Below are 12439 nucleotides of genomic sequence, written 5' to 3' on the forward strand. Positions count from 1 at the left end.
AATTTAACATCTCATTTAGGAGAGTTTTGTTTAGCATACCTAATGTTCTTAAAGCCCTGAGCATGCTCGACATGACATAGGACTTAAAGAGGAGTGCAGGGGAATCTTTTGGGGATTGGAGCTATCTATGGCTGGGAGTTACACAAAACAGCAACTCAGGAGCAAAAGAGAGAGGTAGGGAGTGTGGAGATGCATACATCAACTTCTTTCTGCAGCAGAGAACTGCAGGATTATTGGAGCTCAGCTGATGCAAATTTATGTGTTGTTTTGCAGTGATGACTGGTTTTTATGTGCAACCCCTTAATGTGTCTACATATATGTGCTGATGCTGTGAGAGCAAGCCACCAGAGTCCTTCCTACCCTTTTAATTTATTTCCTGTAATTCCATGTAGGTAGTCATTCTGCATCTCTGTTTGATCTTGCATGGATTATATACATTAAACCAAAGTCATTTCTTCATCTGAGACTCAAACTGTAATCTCTCTGGGCAATAAATATCTTTTATATTGCTCTTGTATGAAAGGTGAGGAGGTGGTCCTTGTTACTCAGCTGTGAGCCTAGAAGTAACTACAATCCAATTAGCAGCCAAGATAATAACAGTATCCAGTAAACTAATGCTGTGCCTCTAAATTGGTTCTTTTGCCATTGTTTTGCTTAAGGAACTCTAATCCTATAAATTTCTTGATTGCCTGTAGCTCTGATTATAAAAGCAACTTTCCCCACCTACAGAGTAAGAAATAGATGGCTGAAAATCAAATGTTATTTGCATTGCAAAGGCATCTCTCTGGTCCCCACCATTTCTCTTTCTAGCATTCTCCTGTCAGGAGCTACACACACACCCCTATCAGCTGTTTCTCTTTGTGCAAGAGAACACAGAGAAGTTTATAAAACTATGTACCTACTCAGACAAAGCTCTTCACAGAAACCTGTTGGAACAGCTTCTCAAAGCTCAATGCCTGCTCCATGTGCTGCTGCTCTTCACAGTGGAGTCAAATATATCACTGCCAGCCTCAGTCCTGGGTTAACTGTGACATGGGCGAGAGGCCACAGTTGTTGGTGAAGGAGGATAGTGAGAGAAATAAAGTTAAGGAGGCAGGAACAACTGACACTGCATGAAAATGAACCAGCGTTGCAACACAGGGAAACAGGTTTCTGGAGGGGAGTGGGTGAGAAGCGTGGGGTATGTGGCTTTCCCTGGCATGGTGGTTGCTCTTCCCATGATGATGCCACCTTATCACGAAGGTGGCACTGAAGTTAACTGGCCAGAATCCTTGACCTGCTCAAAGTAAAGAATCACTGCAATGTGGGATCAAGGTTGCTTTAGCCTGCAGATGAAGCTTTTGGCAAATAGGGGATTTAACTGGAACCAAAAGGTTAGCTGTATTTGCCAAAGAGAGAAATCCTGCTTCTTTTTGAGGATACACACACAAAACACAATGAGGTTTTGTTAAAATAAATAGACAACTACTGCTCTGGAGAGGCTGGATGTGAACAAGCAACAGCAGAGTTAAGCCATTTCAAAGCAGAGTGAATGTGATTATCACACCTATTTTTTTCTAATTTAGGTTCATTTGAAATCCAGGCTCCCCTCTTTTACTAATTTGTTATGACAGTATTAATTAATGGTATTGCTCTACAGCAGTAAGAATGCCATTTAGACTAAGACAGGTTAGAAGGACAACAAGATCAGAAAAAGGATTGCAAGTTGGTCAGATGCAGCTGGGGGCCACCCTGATCTCCTGAACTGAGCACACTGCACTTGGACAGCCTGGGAGTGTGTGGATGAATTTCTACCAGAGCAGACTCATTAGGGTTAGTTAGGTCAGGTCCCTCTGATGCTGCCTCCTGTATTGGAATGTAAGAACATGAGCTTCCAAAGTGGGAAGAAACAATTGCCAGACTTCCATGAAAGCTTATAATTGAAGAAATTGCATTTCATTTGATGGAGAATATGAGTTCAGACAAAGTATTCCAGGAAACAAGGAGTAATATTTAGTGACTTATCCAAGGTACAGTGAAGAGTTGAAATTTACATTCTCCTGATTCTCTTTATGTCTGCCATGGCTTCAGTAGCTCTCCAGGCTCCTATCTTAGCTACTCCAATCAACATTGTATGCCCAGTCTCTGACCATCAGTCGTATTTATCTTGGACTTCAGTGCCTAGCACAGATCAAACATCTGGTTGAAGAAGAACTGTCAGGCTGATGGGAAAATCTTGTGACCATTTCAGGCGATTCTTGGATTATCTCAGCTACCTTCTCTTCATCCTATACATGGGCAAGTGCAGATGTCTCCCAGCCACTATTGTACCTGCATGAGACTCACAGAAGTGGATTGATGCACTGCTGATGGCTGTAAAGAAGGCATGATCTCAATTATCTTGGTTTTAAATGAAGAGATTAAATTGTTTTTTCTGGTGTAAATTGTATTATGTCTTTGTTTACCTTTTGTGTATAATTTTGCAGTTAGCTCAAACACATTGTGCAGCAGTCACAGGAAAGAAAGTTAGAGTCACAGCAATGTTCTTTTCAGAAAACATTGGTATTGTAAAGTGCTCAAAATTTCATGATGTGTTTTCAGTAAGTGTTTTCATGGTGAGAGGCAGCTGAAGAATCAAGCTGGATTGCAGATGACCCAGGGAGTTTATCTATTTCTGGCTTTGCTATTCTTGTACCCCTTGGTTTCACCTGAATCAGAAGAGATCAAGGTGACCGGGTTTTACATCCATGCTGTGCATTTCCTGGTGGTTCAGGAAGCCTCCTGTGTAGACAGCACCTCTCAGGACAAACTGGACAATACAGAATCACAGAGTCACAGAATCATTAGGGTTGGAAAAGATTTACAAAGTCCTCAAGTCCAACCTTTGATTGACCATCACAATGCCAACTAAACCACATTACTAAGTGCCACGTCCAATTGTTTCTTGAACACTTCCAGGGTTGGTGACTCTACCACCTCCCTCAGCAACTCATTCCAATGCTTAACCACCCTGTCAGGGAAGGAATTCTTCCTGATGTCCAGCTGGAACCACCCTGGCACAGCTTGAGACCATGTCCTCTTGTCCTGTCACTGGTTGCTTGGGAGAAGAGGCCAAGCCCCACCTGGCTACACCCTCCTTTAGGTAGTTTCTCTTATTGTTCCTCCTTGGACATTGTGCATTGAATCTCCCTTAGTCAGCAGAAGAGTGTCTGTCTGTCCTCTGGCATACCCAAGGCCCAGGCTGAGGGACAGCAGGTCCCCTGGGAGCCCTGAGGAGCAAAGCAGAAATGTCAGTGGTTTGAATGCCCAGCTCATAAGGACATCTGATTTGTTTTGAAACTTTCTTGTACACTGCGAAATCCAAAATTTCAGGACAACTGGACTACAGGTGTTATAGGACTTTCGGCTATTTCCTGCTTCCAGTCAGGCTGGAAAAGGCAAATTGTGGCCTCCTAATGCCACTGATAATAGCAAGGCAAACAGGAGCAGAGACATGCAAAATTAGAATACCCTCTGAAAGGACAAACAGAGAAAAGCACACTCCTGGATTCTACACAATACTCAAAATATGCTGAAACTTTTACAGCTGATCTTGTTTGCCTGTTCTCACTACCAACGAGTTAGCTGTTTGATATTCTAACAAATACAATGAAGTACATATAAAGAGTGAATGGTTGCATGGGACAATAGTTGCTCCTTATTCTGTGAAGAAACTAATCCCTCCTAATATTTCAAATTCTGCTCCTAAGCTATTTGAGTTTCCTGCTTTTAAACACTTATGGACATAAATCAAGACTTCTAAATAGTAATAGTTTTGAAAACTTGGCTTGAAGCTTATCTTAGAAAATGTGGTCCCCCAGAAGATCAGGGGGACAAGAAGGAGCTAAAACAACACTTGGAGCAGCTGGCTCTGACCACAGCTATTGAGAGCTGCACTCTCCCCAGTATCGTTACACCACTTCAGCTGACCAAAGACCAGATGGGCTGACTGAGATAGTGAGCAAAGGCAGTCACTCAATGAGGTACTGCATAACACAGTCAGAACAGGAAAAGATGCTTCTGGATTTAATGCTTAAGCTGAAGTCAGTGGAAATAAGTCTGTTGGTTTCTGTGGAATTTGAATTATGATTTAGTGAGTAATATAAACTCAGGTTTTGTGTCACAGCTGCTATATCTGTTGATGACAGCAGCTTGTAAGGAGGTCAGCAGAAATCAGTGTTAAGGCTTATCTCTCAATTAATGTGCTGAATGCTGGCATTAAAAGTAATCTTTCAGTTGGACAATACATAACCACTCAAGAAATACTGATGGAGAAAGTTCAGTGACACCTTTTCGCTGACATTTATACTTCCAGAACATTGAAGAGAAGAAGATAAGGAGGGCAGCAGTCTACAGAAAGGAGAAAAGGCCATAGAAAAGGGAACATACACTGGAGAATATGTCACTTAATGAACTGTTGGAGACTGAAGTAAAATGTGATATTCAGGCAGAAGGTGAGTGTGAAGCCAAGAAACCAGGGAACATTTAGAGAGCTCAGGAACCGAAGCAAAGATCCTTGTGGCATAGTTTCAGAACATCACAAACCAGAGGCCAAAAAATACATGGTATTTACCTGCTGACCCACCCAGCAAAGTTCACTGGGGGCAGCAAAGCAACAACCAGAATGGGATTACTTATAGCCAGAATTCATTTGGGTAGGAAACACTAGAGGTATCTCATTTAAAACTGTGTGTACTTTGAAGGAGCACTGGAAAGGTGAAACTGTCGTGTTGGCTGAGGTTTCCAAAATGCCTGCAAAGCACTCTGTTAGAAGATCACTGTTATTATTGAACTGTGCTATTATCCCACTGGTTCGTGGAGTTTGCAGCCTGGAATTAAAAGAAAGTGGAGGATTATGGTGTATTTTAGAATTTCTCACATTCAACATGTTTTCTTTTTGGAAACATAGAAAGGAAACTTCTAGGTCACCAACTATAATTCCTGGGTCCTGCAGGCAGTCACGCTACCTAGAGGATTAATCTCCTATCAAACTCCTTGAACATATAATGACCATTTTTACTAATGTTAATGAGAATTGCTACTCATAATTTGCATTTACACACTAGTTAAGGATCTTGAAGTGTTCTTTTATATAATATGCTCATTTTTATTACAGGCATATTGAATTTAAATGACTTGCCTACGGTCTCACAGCAAGCCAACAGCAGAATGACTCTTAGTGCTCCTAGTGCTTTGCATTAAATCCTGGACATTAACAGCTCCCTTCATAAAGGGAGCTTTGCAGCTGTAGATCACCTCCTGGTGCTGATGAATCAAACCTTTTCTGGCAGTGCAAACAAATCCATAAATTACTTGAACCCATGTAATGCTTCCCAGGGTCTGCAAATCCTGTCTTCCTGAGAACTTAGAAAGCTGACACAAGTCTGAGTAATGCTTAGATGGCCTTTGGTGTATGACCAACTACAAAATTTTCATGTGCTAAGTAGGCACCTCAGATCTGTATTTTCTGTGTGAATACAGCAGTAATCTCTACATTTATTCCAGGAAAGTTTCAAAACTTTCAGTATACTTTGTACCGTTGGAGGCATATGTGAAAACAAAAACAAAACAATAACACCCAAGCCCTGAAATCAAACCAACTAAACAAAAAAAATTACCCCCAATAGTAAGACTATAATAAACAAAATTTCTTAACTTTTCCAGTGGCAGAATTTCTCTGACACAGATGCATTCCTTATCACTGACATCTCCTCTGAATAGCATGGTCCTCATCAAAAATTAACTCTAAAAGGAGGAAATTGAACAACCCTTTATATATGGGCTCCTCTCTGTTAAGAAAGATGTAGTTCCACAGAACTACCTGAGTTTTCTACCTCTGTCACTATTATTGTTGTCTCTAGCAAAGTGAAATGTTGGTATTTCCCCTTATATTTTGCCCTCTCCTCTATGCCTCCCATGGAATCAGCTTCAAATTGTACCCAATGATTTCAGGATACTATTTCCAAGCTTTTGTCTGTGGGTCTTTGTCCTGGGTTACAATATAAAGATGTATTCTATTTCTATCCTCAAGAGCTGTTGAAACCAGGAGGGGCATTGTTTTTCCTTATCTCCTGTTAATGGGCCCATCAATGTCTTGCTGTATGACTCAGAGATAGCTCCCTCCAGGAGCCATTTCTGTTTAATGGGCAATCAAGGACCCACCACATGACTCAGAATGATATCAGCCCATTGTGAGATGCTCTGCCCAGGGGGAAGGAGCTGAGCATCCCACCTGGATATAATCTGGGTTTTGGGATAGAGCAGTCAGTCTTTCAGCTGGATTTCCAGAGGAACGGCCGTCTTTTCCACTGGATCTTCAGAGGAAGACTACACCCTTTCTACAGGATCACTGCTCCAACAAAACCACATTTGCCACTCCAGGACTGCAGCCAGCAATCCAACTGGACTGCTACCAACACCCAGACCAACAGGGTGTCAGGTTGTATTCTGACTTTGTCAGTGGTTTTTCTTTTGTATTATTGCATGTATTTTGGCTTTCCTTTTCCAAATAAATTGTATTTCTGACTTGGAGTCACTCACTGGTTTTGCTTTCAAACCAGAACAGTCCTTCTGTGGGAAAAGGCTTGTTTTGTGGCATGACACTTGCTGTAACATGAGAGGAACCATTGAGTAGACCAACAACAGCTACAGCAATACCAAAGCCATCCATCAAAAGAGTTCCTCTAATGTGGTAGCAGCTACCCAGGAGCTCTCACCTGTGGCAAATGGTGACATTTACTCCTGCTGGGAATGTAGCTGGGCAGACGGATGTTAAAGAGGGCCTGCAGGGCCGCCTGCGCCGCTTGCCCCTTGGCCAGCTTCTTGCTGCGTCCTGAGCCTTCAAACGTTCTCCCGTCCACTCTGACGGCCATCACAAAGCTCTTGATGTGCTGCTTCTCCACGGTCTCCGAGAGGCAGACGTAGCGCAGGCCGGAGCGCAGCTCGTTGAGCAGCACCACCGGGTTCTTCTCGCTCTCGGCCTTGGCCGCGCGGTGCTTGCCCGCCTTGGCGGGGCCCACCAGGTCCAGCGTGTGGCACAGCAGGCGCCCGCGCCGGTACGTGGTGGAGAGCAGCTCGTTGTTGACGGGGTTGTAGACCGAGAAGTCCTGGCTGTGCGTGGAGGGTTCGAACTCCTTGAACAGAGTGTCCGGGAAGTCGGCCTGGTCGGAGGTGAAGTCCGTGGATGGGCTGATGCAGTTTCCCATGGCGAGGTGGGCCTGGCAGGCGTTGGGGAACTGAACGAATGACTTCAGAGCGAGCTCTGCGGCGCGCATTTTGGCTTTCTTTTTTGTGGGGCCTGTGCCTTCAAATGTAAGTCCATTTACTTCCACAGCAACAGCAAAGACTGGAGCATGCACCGGACCTGTCTGGGACACCATTTTATATTGTAATCCTGGTTTGAGTTCGTGTAGCTGAACCAGAGCATTCTTTGGCGTCACTGACCATGAAACCTTCTTCCAGATAAGCTGAAGTTTGCAGAAATGGCCATTATTGCCTTCCTCTAAGGGTCTTTTCCTCTTACTGCTAGTTGTTCCCCCTCTTGCCCTATCAGTAGATGCTATTGGATGATCCTCCAGGTTGCCAATGTTCCGATTTTCCTTTACTTCTGCACTGCTGGTACCTGTCAGTAAAGAAAGGAAACAACTCACATTACAACTGTCATCATCACAGCTGACATTATGCCTAGGGCTGTCAGAATAGCCAAAAAAAAAAAAAATTGTTGCTAAGCCCATTTTAGGAGTTTTCCCTAAATATCTGTATAATGGTTGGTTTATTATTTCTAGCACAGTTTTCTCTCATGTTCTGAATGTTTACTTGTCCCTAAAGGTCTGCTTTTATTAGTCATTAGCCTTCTGTTTTAAGAAAAGATTACATCATTCAAAGATGAAGCATAATGGATGCTATGTGACTTAAACGAACTGCTTGATAACTGCTAGTAAAGTGTAAATAGTTTGCAAAATTCCCTTAGGATGACAATTGTTCTATAATCCATGTGGGTGAATGCTTATGAACACATTATTAGAAATCAGAAATGATTCACAAACAGAAAAATTGGGCAATGCATTGAACAATGTATTTGCAATGAATACATTGACTGTCTCTGCTCACACCATAGCCTCTCACATTGTCAACCTAATGAATCCAGACTACGAAATGATCTGACAGACCTTCATAGCATTTGAAACAATTATTTGGTCTGGACTCAAATCCCAGTTTAGTAAGTGAGTGCCTTTCTGTCAAACTCAATTGCAGATACTCTTAGTTTCTGCATCAGCAACAACTAATATTGCAAAAGTTGCAGATAAATCCCAATGAGACCAGGAGAAGCCAGAACATGATGATGGGAGCAATTACTGATGTAAAGGATGATCCGTGTCAAAGAAAAGCAACAGGAGAGAGAGTGACTGCCAGGAGTGCCAGGAAGGGAATGAAATGCCAGTGGGGAGCTGTGGAGGGGGAGCACTCTGTTGTTGAGACAATGAATCCACCCTGCCTTGGCCCATGCCTGTGCAATGTTCTGCAAGGTTGTGACTGTTCTGTGCCACAGCAGAGGCATGGCTGAGCATGGAGAGTCATCCCACTGATGTCCTGAATGAGACACAAGATGTGCTGCTGGCTAAATAACCATCCTATAAAATTTCTGTAATTTCTGATGAGTTTGTTTAAATGTCTTGCATCTCTGACACATCCTCCAGTCCTCCTATGCATTTCTTGGGACAGAGATAAATGGAGGAAGTAAATATGAGTGTAACCAACCTTACAAGGAAACCCATCCCAGCAGTGATGCAGCTGATCGCTTTCCAAGCAGAGCACTGTGCAGCTGCCTGCTTTACTCCAGACACTGCTGGGCATGGAGCCTTTCCCCGGTTTGGTTTGTTATTGTCAGACACTATCAGCCACCTGCACAGCCTGTCTCAGTCCCACGCACAGAGAAGGTCCCTGTGGTCCTTAGGGGACAGAGAGTCCTCCCACTTTCTGCAAGGGCATGGCCACGTTTGGTTTTCTCTCTACTCTAAATTGGTAAGGATGTAAGGGGTGAGATGCTGGCTAAGCTTTGAGAAACTCCTGCTGGAGGACTGTGTCTGTGCTGTATCCCAGTGTTAGGCTTAGCCAACAGATACACAGGAGCCTGTGGAGATCATGTAGAACCAGCCATCACGATTAAAAACTTCTTTTATATCCTGAAATGTTACACTTGTATTTAATATCAAAAGACTTTTTCCCATCAGAGCACTAAGTCTGCACTCATGCAAGTTGTTCCACAGAAGGAGGGCCACTGCTTAGACAGGAGTAATAGTCATGGCACAAATGCCATCTGTGGGGGCTATTTGCAGAACTGAATCTTTAGGCTCCCTCTCCTGAAAACCCTGCAGCACACACTGAGTTTCCAGCCTGGGTCTGTGTCTCACCAGAGTTATCACCAAAGAACTCTCTTCTGCAGTGCTTTGCTGAGGCAGAACATGACAAATTAAGGTTTTAGTGACTAGTTAATTTTTACTTTCTGAAGCTAAGGGGACAGAAAGAAGAGAGGTGAGGAAAGAAAGTAAAGCAAAATACATACATAATAGAAAAAAAGTTTTATCATATGGTATTCAGCTGTATAAAATATGACATCTTTAAACCAACCTCTCTGGAAATAAGACATTTAAAAGATGATGATAACTAAGGCACAAGGATAATGTGCTGCTTTCTCATTGAGTTCACAACTCTATTTATAGAGACTCTGATCTGAAGGGAAAGGGAATATCAGCTTTAACTTCCTCTATCCAGCTTGGCAGTGTCTCTGGCCATTTTCCATCATGACCCTTTCTCATGTTTTCATCCCACTCAGAAGATATCTCTTTAGTTGTGTGTATTTTTTAATGCAGAGGCAAAATATTTTGACGCAGACATATTTTTTTAGCAGGAAACAGGTTTGGTTCTGTATTTCACACCTCCTCTCTCATCTTAACCTAATAGGTTTTTACAGAGCCAATTATGGTACATAATGATACTGTAGTCAAGAAGCATGAAAAGAAAGATAGCTCCTGCTTCACACAATATTCAGCTTTGAAGAGAATTTGTATTGATTATGCACCACTGAATAGGAAAACTCAAGAGGTTATTTGTGTTTATCATTCATATTGTCTTATTCCATCTGGTTTTTCTTTCATGGTCAGAGAACTGGATTTGTGAGCATCAATGTGTGACCTTAATGTCTTACCTTGACCACCCTCAATAAAACAATGGTTAACTAAAACCACAAAATAACATAAACATCACTTACTTGTCTTAAATTATGTCTATAAAATTGTCTAGTCCATGTTTTGGCCAACAGAGAGTTTGCCTTGATGAAGTGAAAAAAAAATGCAGAGATGCAAGTGAAAAACTTACAGAGATCAAGCACAAAGGATGTGTGGACAAAGTTGGGCATGCACAGTGATGACATGCTTGTATTTATGGTGTGTTTTAGCCTCCCCACAATAATGAAAGTCTGTACAAATATCCTTACAGCCAACCAAGTTTTAGAGCACCCTGTCCTGAAACATGAGGAAACAGCTCAGTTCTGCCCAGATCTCAGTAGGAGCTGCAGCAGCCAAGAGTCATCGTGGCCTGTAAAGCAGAGGCAGCCTAAACTCAGTGAGTGCCTCAGAAAGTCTGTGAGCCTGATGGACTTGTGTGATCCATGGCAGCTGCCAAGAAATGTGAAATTACTTTATACTTTCAGGTATCTTTGAAATAGGAAGTCTTTGAAATGTGTCTTTTATGAGACCTCTGTGTAGCAGACATAAGATTACCTCTCTAATGGTGGCACATGTACTTCTATTGTGAAAATCAGACAAAGCAGGCAAATGACACCAAACTACACAAGATAAATACTGTAAGCAGCTGTAATAGAACAATCACAAGCAATTTTAGAAATGAAGAGTGCTAAAAAGAAAGGGGTAAGTCAGAGGATACACACAGGGAAAATGCAAAACTGTGGATCATTTTCAGTCTTGTTATTTCTCATAATGTCTTTGTTCTTGACTCTCCCAAATATATTCTTTACATTTGGGAAAAAAAAAAGATAATGAATTATGGCTCTCCCATGATGAAAGGTTGAAGAATAATAACATTGAAAGGGGATGGAGTTAAAAAAAAAAAGGAGGAAGGAAAATATATTTTTTTGGCAACAGTTTCTAATTTATTTAGTAAGATTTCTAAAAAAGTCCTGCAGCTTTGCACAGTAATATCTCCCCAGGTAACTTGATTAATTGATTTTTTCAGTTTCACAGACAACAGGAGACATTGTGATCTTGTATTGGCTTCAGTAATTGAATGGGAGAAAGGAAAGCAGTTAGTGAAATACATTTATTTATGCACTACTCCTCAATATTCTGACTGCTCTTTCATGTTTTTCTCCTTTTGGTCATTATGCACAGTAGAGTTAACCTAGAGAGTTTGCATCATCAAGAGCATTTCAGAACTATAATGCATCACTAATAATGACACTGACTATGTCTCTGGGTCTTAAGGGCTCTGCAGAACTAACCATCCGATCCTCCACGCTACATTTGAAGAGATAATATTGTTCCTGTTGAAGGTTATTCTGCTGCCAAGTCAACTCCTAGGGAGGATGGGAAAGGAGAGGTGGTAGGTGGCATCTCTTCCTTTTTGCTGGCATCTTTACTATTGAACACAATGGACACTACATTATTGAAAGGTTGTGATATTAAAAGTAAGAATTTGCTATATTTGTATTATAGCCAGCTCCCGATTCAACTGATATCTGTGAGACAGGCAGTTACTGTCTTTAGAAATTTTTAGTAAACATAGATTGCTTATGTAGAGTTCATTTTTGCTGTTCATCTATATCACATTGACTGCAGGTGTTAGAATGATTGAGTTCCATAATTCCTGGAATACTTGAAAGCAAAAAATCTTGAATCAGGAGCAGTAGGAATGAACTCAGGAGCCAGAGCCATGGTACCTCTGTCCAAGGCCAGCTCTGACATCAAATGCAATGTGGGGCAGTCTCCTCTTGCAAGCAAGATGGCATTTTCATACACTTATTGATTCCCCAACCAAGAGTTGGGAACATTTCTGCTGGGATTTTTGGTTGATATTCTTGACTTTGGAATGATAAAATTGAAGTTAACAAGGGAAATCACTCTTTTCCCTCTCACAGGAAAACAAACTTATGTATTTTTAAATCTTCATGTAAAAAGTCTAGGTAAGCCATTACTTCTCCGTTGAACACTCCCTGAACACTCCCTGGCAGCTCACAGGGTTCAGGTGGTTAAAACCAATTAGATTTTGTTGGTGTGTAACATCTCACTACAGAGAAAAGCATTACCAGTGAAAAATGTACAGGACTTTGCTTAAAGGAAAGATGAAAAGTTGAAAGGTGATTGCCATTGTCTTTAGCTCTTCCAGAATGAACATACTCTACTTTGTC

At 41.9% G+C, this 12439-nt stretch overlaps 1 protein-coding gene across 1 annotated transcript in view; it reads right to left on the minus strand.

The window, feature by feature from the left end:
* Positions 1-12439, minus strand: part of ADARB2 (adenosine deaminase RNA specific B2 (inactive)) — a 307788-nt gene that overhangs the window by 93738 nt on the left and 201611 nt on the right. The window contains exon 3 of the mRNA XM_063148211.1: positions 6735-7639. Within this exon, the coding sequence (XP_063004281.1) occupies positions 6735-7639 (905 nt within the window). The remainder of the gene's footprint in view (positions 1-6734; positions 7640-12439) is intronic.

This window comes from Melospiza melodia, chromosome 1, assembly GCF_035770615.1.
Source record: "Melospiza melodia melodia isolate bMelMel2 chromosome 1, bMelMel2.pri, whole genome shotgun sequence".
In the NCBI taxonomy this organism is placed as follows: domain Eukaryota; kingdom Metazoa; phylum Chordata; class Aves; order Passeriformes; family Passerellidae; genus Melospiza; species Melospiza melodia.